Here is a 7,703-nt window from a genome sequence, read left to right on the forward strand (position 1 = left end):
ACGGTAGTGAAGAACCCTATAGAAAATAACGAGGAAACGAACATTAGCAACAACCAATAGTACAATAACCGAAGCAAATAAAAGAATAAACCAGAGACTTCCTTTCAATAATGTCCAACAAGCTAATAGCATTGAAGCAGTATGTACTGTACTATGCAAATACTAGTACAACCATTGAATAAACTTCTTAATTACTGATGAAAATTTCAATAAAACTAATTTACTGCAAAGAATACCAGAATAAAAATAAAAAAAGTCTTGGAGTTTCGCTTTCTTGAAATTACAACAGTGTAATATAGTTCATAATTACTGATGAAATTTTTGACAACATTTTTCTGTGTGAAGTCCCTTATTAAGAAGGGGAGTGGGTGTTGTGGCTTAACACAACAATTTTTATGTTTGGTTGATATTACAAATAATGGGAACTCCACTGCACTCCAAGCAACAAATCCCAAAATCTATCAAAAGAATCAAGAAAAAACTTTGCAAAACAAATATCAATGTATCTGCTATTCTGCCCTTTATACAACAATCAACAGAGCTCATTCTCTGCTTGTCCAACTCAAAACTTTTCGTCGATGACCAAATTGTCGGGAGATAAAAAACATACCCCTTGTTCCTTCTCCCTGAGTTTGAGCTCTATTTTGATATCATACAACATGTTCTACAATGCTGCTTACTTAATCACAGTCCAAGCCACATACCTCTAAACTGAGTCCACCTTTGGCGGTGAATGGGTTGAGTCGGACCCACAATAAGGAGCAGATAGATGCGAGAAGGATGGACCAGACAATAATGATGGTTGGAACGTTGTTTTGTCTACCCATGACACCCTTGAGGAAGGGATACAGATGAACAATGACCCATAAGGCGAAGAAAAGTCTACCGAATAGAGGACCCCAAGAATCATAACCATTGTTGATTGCATCTGAGACACCGACTACAACTCCAATGATGTTAAGAATTAACAAAGTCATAGGAGGAATCAACAAAGATGTCCACTTGAACAGATAAAGCTCAGAAAACTCCCCATCGTCTGCTGCTTTGGAAGTAACAGTGAAGCTAGTGTTGACACCAGCCAAAACTTTAAGAAGACCTTGGAAAAGAGCAAATAGGTGAGCTGAGGCACCACCAATCACCCAAAACTGCTCGTTTCTCCACCAGTCATCAATAGAAACACCTCCCCATTGCATCTCAATAACACTCGTCACAGCAATCATTATGAAAAGTCCCATGAAAAGAATGCTAGCATAGTTGCTAATCTGCATTTCAGTAAAATATCATGTGATTAGTTGAAAGCAGTGATTCAACAAAGGCCTACATGCCTCAGAACTGAAGATATAGAGTGCATGTAATATGAGCAAATAATAAAAACCTCGAAGCAAGGAATGCTGAATTGGTAGACTTACCTCTGGAACAATAAATTTCCCTGTAAGCAAACAGACGGCCGGCAATGTACAATATATGATCAAAGGAATAGAAGTCAATGGGTAGACCACTGAGTTTATGTACGAAAACCGCTCCAGAGGCTTCAGACCACACCCATATCCATACCAAATTGGACAATGTCTACTGAAGAAAATTTCAACAGATCCCAAAGCCCATCGCAGAACCTGGTGAAGACGATCTGAAAGATTGATAGGAGCTGACCCTTTAAATGCAGGCCTATCGGGCATGCAGTAGACGGATCTCCAACCATGGCAGTGCATCTTAAATCCAGTAAGGATATCCTCAGTAACAGATCCATAAATCCATCCAATCTGGTGCATATGACAAGTTAGACCAAATGCAGAGTGCATTCCAGAAAATTCAAAAGGTTATAGAATTTCAGCATTTTTTTTACCTCTTTGCCCCATTCTGTTTTGTCTTCATAACCACAACTAATAACATGTATTGCTTCTTTCAAGAGAGATGCTGATGTTGCTCCTGGAGGAATGCCACCATCTTCTAGAAGTGTTGAAGCAACAAATACCGGTGATTGGCCAAATTTCTTCTCAAGTTTTATCTGAGGCATGAGGGCTGCTTTTTCACTATCAATTCCTGCAGAAAAAAGTAAGTTAACAACAATTATGCATACAGTAATCTGAAGTTTCACTATGAGTAAGGGAGGAAGAACATGCTCTAGAGATTGTAAATCTGATTTAATCAAAAAAGAGGGATGATGAAAAAATAAAACATAAAAGAGTTGGGATAGAGGAACTTCGAAAGTAGTTCCATTAGGATGTTTCCTTGCAAAAGAGGCAAGTTGAAAAGGGATCCAAATTTATTAATCTAAAGACTTAAGTCTACAAATTAGCCATTAGGAGTGGCTTCTCAAAGTTCCTTTGCATACCTTCAATTCCTTCCTCAATATTTTCAAGGGCATGAATTTGTGGTGAAGCCTCTTTGCTCTTTGGCTTTTTTTTGTTATCCTTGGTTGTTTTCGCTTTCTTATGCTTCTTTCGAGAACCGAAACAACAGCAACACCATTTCGGCCAGCAGTTGCATGTTTTTCCTGGAGGTTTTGTCTTCTTTGGAGCATCATAACCATAAAGGGCTTGCCTCCTGAAGACACATCCAGTGCCCACATAAATTGGACCCTGGATCCCATCAAGTCCTTTCATATTGATCTGTTACCGCAAATGGAATAAAATTAGCTTACTGTCAGGCAAAATGGTGCATATCGTAAACTTATGCAATAACATAAACAGTGCATAGGTGCAACATTCCATAACAAAAACCCCCGAAGAAGGCATTTTACGTACATCAAAGAAGACCACATTGCGGTTGGAATATCTGTCATGCCTGTCAATACCATCAAATCTTTGAGGAAATTGTACGTAGCATATTTTCTTTCCTGAAGTGGGGTCCATCATAAAGCACATAGCTTCTCTCAGTGCCTTACTGTTATTTATATAGTGATCACAATCCACATTGAGCATGTAAGGAGCATTTGATATGACTGCTGATACACGCATCTAGAATCACATTTTATAAAGGGTCAAAAGCCTATCCAGTGCAAATTTTTTAAAAAGGAAGGAAGGGAGGAGGAAGAATGAGGAGAAATGGAAGACAACTTACCAAAGCATTCATGGCACCAGCCTTCTTGTGGTGGTCAAATCCAGGACGTTTTTCACGAGAAACATAGATAAGGCGAGGCAATACATTCCCTTCAATATCACGGACACCATCATTACCCAGGAAGACCTTTTCAATTACAAGAATGAAAATTTGGTTAGTTCACAATAGTTAAATCTTAAAATATCACCATTAAAGTTAGGATATAAAAGAGATCAGACTTATACCTGAATCATTCCAGGATGATCCCTGACAAGATTTCCTGGCCAAGGCGTTCCATCTTGCATGGTCCAGCCATCTTCGGGAACCTTTTGTGCTGTGGCAACCAGCCCATTTATCCGAACCTTGAATTCTTCATAATCTCTCTGCACAAAAAAGAGTAGTCCCAGGTTGTCTTAGCAACAGATTTTTATAGTCATACCATCAAAGGAAAATGTCGAGAAGAACATAAATTTGATAATTCGCACACCTTCATAGCACGACGTTCCCTCACAAATGATGGGTGTACTTTATTTTTCAGATAATCAACCTTCAGAGAAAAATACCACTCCGGCGCTCGAGGCTCTATGTTGAACTTTTTGCAGAATGGGACCCATTTCCTTGCGAACTCGGATGTTTCAGAGAGAGCCTCAAAAGTAAGCATGGCAGCACCATCATCAGAGACATAGCACGAAACCCTGTCCACTGGATAGTCACAAGCGAGAATGGAGAGAACAGTATTTGCAGTAATAAGTGGAGGTTCTTTTAGGGGATCCACCGTACTAACAAATATATCTACAGGGGCTAACCCAGAAGGCTTCCCTTCTTTCTCATACCTGAGAAAAACATTTAACTAAAAGGTAAGGACATGACCAGAGAGGCATGTACACACACATATTTTTTAATAAGGGTAACAACCAATGTACACAAACATTATTATATACAAATGCATTGTTTATGCATACCTCAGAGATAGCCTATCCAAGTATGTCTCTCGACGAATTGGACACCATTTAGGGAACTGATCAAATATCCATGACACAGCAAACCATATTTCACATATAATAGATAGCAGCCATAATACATATGCATCATTGACAGGGTGCGTTATTCGATAGTGGAAAAAGAGCCCAACAACAGCAAGACGAACTAAAATGGATAATCTGTATGGGCTTAGCCTGCTAGAGGCAATAGGCCGCTTTCTCGAAAGTGGTTGTCTTCCTTCATCCATCCTGGAAACAGAAATATAGTAAGAACGATAAATCTTACAGATCCAGAGAATGTTCAAACAAAGCAATGATTGCAGTTTAGGAAGGTCCTCTAATGGAGCCAACCGACATGCAACATGTTATATCCACATCAACAAAAGAGAGAAGTGGAAATCGAGCACATAAAGCATAACATTTGCACATTCCAAATTGCTCTAATAAAAGAGCATGTAGTGAATTTATAATCATGCTAACGAGATGAAGAAATTGTGGCAATCGGAACACTCTAACTCCTCAGTCAATATATATTGACAGAGTCCAGAAGGGTAAAATCAATCCCTGAACCCTTCTCACTCTTCCAGTTGCAAACCTTCCCCCATCCCACATCTGAGCTGTCCAAAAGGGAACTTCAACAGAAAAAAGAAAACACAATACTAAGCGATGCATGTACAATAATTTGTAGAATCAGTATTATACCAATACAATTGTTTACTATTTCTTCTTTGTTTATTTGGGTAATCTGACTAGTGAATAAAATTGAACAAAAGACTCCAGAACCATAATTTGTCCAAAGAGATGGATATGCTGCAAAAAAAATGTCTTAGTTCAAGTGACTAATCTGCAACACATCTCCCAGTTGTTTTCGTTTCTTTTTTAGGAAAGTACAACTTACATTTGTTTTATTCTTTATTAAGAAATAAAAGCAAGTTATCTCATTGAAGAGGTTCCTTATTGTTAAGATTTTTCCAGAAGGAGAATAATTGCAAAGCCAATTAGACAGTGCAGATACTCGAGTTTGATCAATAAGCAAGTACATCCAAGTCACAAACAAATCTATCCCAGGCCCCAAAACTATGTCAATGCAGCTGGCCGGCTGCTGCAGCAAAAAGGGGATGTATGTATCTATCTATGGTTAATTTTAAAATGTATCCCTTTTGACTAACGGCTTGGTGTAGATACTATTTCCATTATGAAGATTTTCCTTTAACATGCTTATTACATGCTTATTGAAACAAAGTGATAACCGATATTAGTTTCTGAAAGGTACAGTAACCAGCACTACACTAAGCTGCCGTCTGGTATCATCAACCTTCTGAACGCAGTCTCAACTAAAAGGACCTCACAAAAACTCAAAACACATGTGACATGACCAACTTTCCAGGCCTTGTACTACAGTAAGAAAAGCACAGTACTTGAGTATTTTATTCAGCACATAGTTCAGTATCCATAATATATACAGCTTGCAACAACTGCAAGTCACCATCCCACAAGTAAAGTGCAAATCACATCACAGATCAGTCATGGGGTTAAATTTAGAAAGAAAAAAAACAAATGAATGCATACACCTACTTGGGGAGATCGGGATCATCCAGCTCATCTCCATCGTTATCACCACCTTTGCCTCCATGTTTAACCACCTGTAGTTTATCATTCTGCTTTTTCTTCCAGTCCTCCATTCTTTCCTTCCATGCAACAGTACCATATCCATAAACTGCCAAATCTTTCTTAGGATCCATGGGGCGAGGCGGCACTGCAAAGATCAAGCATATCAAACACATTAAGCCCTCTACCACTAGAAAATTGGTCAAAGATTTAAAAATTTGCATCAACCAGATTAACTTACAAGACATGGATGAATCAGTATAAGGCACAGGATGAATTTTCCTCCCACGACCCATAAAAGGTGGTATGATAAGTGCATGTTTATCAGCTGAAATTGTATCATCCTACGCAAAATTGCAACTTTTTAGCTAAAATTCAACATAGTGAGAACAAAAAACATGACAATCTTGAGGCATTACCTCTTGACCATAAGTAAGAAGAGGGATCTCTGAGTTAAGGGCAGCAGGATCTACTTCTGCTGGTGTATTAAGCCCAGAAGCATTATAATTGGTACCGCGGCCAAGGCGAGCAGCAAGTGCAGCCTCAGAAAGATGTCTAGGTGTACCATCATAATCAAATTCATGATCTAAATCATCAAATTCATCTTCCTCATCATCTCCATCAACTCTTTGGCTCCCTTTAATACGCTTGTACCTAGTTTTACATTGAGGGCAAGCTTGATTCCCTTCTCTCCTTTCATACTCATAACAAGGTCTGCAAACAGGAAATGCACACTCATTGCAAGCAACAAATGTCTCCCCATCTACTGTAACTTCAATCTCATCTCCACAAATCTGGCAAATCTGTCCACTTAATTCTTTCACAGAAGTTACCTGTAACCAATAAACAATTAAAACCTCCTTAGATCAAGAATTGGAATCCTCCTCAACACTAATTCACACTTGGACATGTAAGTAACAAACTTGCCTAAAAAGAATGCAAGAGATAAGGAATCAATTGAGATTAAAAGTGGTAGGCAGAAAGAGCCAATTTTGGCAAGTTATTAAATCTAGATATTTCACAAACAAAAGCAATGAATTAGGGATCTTCTTTACTCCTGAATTGAAGAACTAGAAGACAACACCCCCCAAATCTGTGCGAGTAAAAATCTTAGAATCCCTCAAAACGGAAGAAAAAGTTTGAAACTTTATCCTCCAAACTGGCACCTTTTTAGCACAGAAACTGGAAATGAGCAAATGGTAACTTCAGAAAGAGCAAAATATGGTCAATTAACACTCCCACCGACACCAAAAATAAAGGAGGCAAACTTTAGAAAGACTGAAATTTTCTTGAAATTTACTCAAATGGAGCAAGAAAAGAGCAAAAAGATAAGATTTTGATAGCACTTACTCTTCCAACTTCATCAGCATTGATGAGAACAAATTCATTTCTATTATGTGAACCAGCAATAAGCCTCCCTTTAGTATCCATTTTGAGTCAACCCAACTCAAAACAATCAAGAATGGAGAAGTAAAACAAACCCTCTTCACTTTCAGCACATTAGAGACCACTCAAAGTGAAATCCCCTCAAACCATAACACATTCAAGAAAAGCACTACCCTTTAACTCTCCTTCTCCTCCTCTCTTTACGACACTGCTTTTAAACACCCATTACAAGTAACAACAACCCCCTCTTCCCTCAATTAGAGAAATAAATAATAATGAATGAAAATGATGTATAAACATACACAAACAAACACATCAGTATTATAGTAATGAAAATTAGGTGTATAAAATTTTGTGTGTGGGGTTGGCTATATTTTATAATAATACAACTGGAAAATGGAAAAAGGTTTTATTTTTTATCTTTTTTTTTATTTTAAAGAGTAATTGGTAATGTGAGGAAAAAGACTCTTTTGGGTTTTTGGGATTCTTTTCTTGTTACTTGAGAGAAACCCCATGTAATAATTGGGGTTCACTCTCTTTTCTTGGTAATTTTTTGTTTCTTATTTGCTGAGCTGTGGAGCAGAGAATAAAAGGAAAGAAGAAGGGATCCACCAAGTGGAAAGTACAACAAGTAGAGCACAAGGTACAACAGATTTTTTGTTTGATTTGATGATCAAAAGAAATGGGCTG

At 38.0% G+C, this 7,703-nt stretch overlaps 1 protein-coding gene across 1 annotated transcript; it reads right to left on the reverse strand.

Annotated features, from left to right (window-relative positions):
- Positions 1 to 239: 239 nt before the first annotated feature.
- LOC102577812 (cellulose synthase A catalytic subunit 2 [UDP-forming]) lies at positions 240 to 7,310 on the reverse strand. The gene is made up of 13 exons (XM_006367741.2): positions 6,978 to 7,310; positions 6,047 to 6,460; positions 5,869 to 5,971; positions 5,595 to 5,775; positions 4,002 to 4,268; positions 3,527 to 3,872; positions 3,285 to 3,422; positions 3,061 to 3,186; positions 2,745 to 2,957; positions 2,333 to 2,609; positions 1,844 to 2,040; positions 1,410 to 1,760; positions 240 to 1,262 (listed from the first exon to the last, which is right to left on the reverse strand). The coding sequence occupies exons 1-13, from the start codon at positions 7,056 to 7,058 to the stop codon at positions 681 to 683; spliced, it is 3,276 nt and encodes a 1,091-aa protein (XP_006367803.1). The 5' UTR covers positions 7,059 to 7,310; the 3' UTR covers positions 240 to 680.
- Positions 7,311 to 7,703: the final 393 nt, after the last annotated feature.

This window comes from Solanum tuberosum, unplaced genomic scaffold, assembly GCF_000226075.1.
Source record: "Solanum tuberosum cultivar DM 1-3 516 R44 unplaced genomic scaffold, SolTub_3.0 scf00892, whole genome shotgun sequence".
In the NCBI taxonomy this organism is placed as follows: Eukaryota; Viridiplantae; Streptophyta; class Magnoliopsida; order Solanales; family Solanaceae; genus Solanum; species Solanum tuberosum.

Bases quoted from the DNA above. Each gene is read 5' to 3' on its own strand.
- LOC102577812 (XM_006367741.2), bottom strand. From the start codon at position 7,058: ATGGATACTAAAGGGAGGCTTATTGCTGGTTCACATAATAGAAATGAA. The intron at 3,187-3,284 runs GTATAAGTCTGA...GTAATTGAAAAG, and splicing joins ATCATCCTGGAATGATTCAG to GTCTTCCTGGGTAATGATGG. The intron at 2,610-2,744 runs GTACGTAAAATG...TTGCGGTAACAG, and splicing joins GCAATGTGGTCTTCTTTGAT to ATCAATATGAAAGGACTTGA.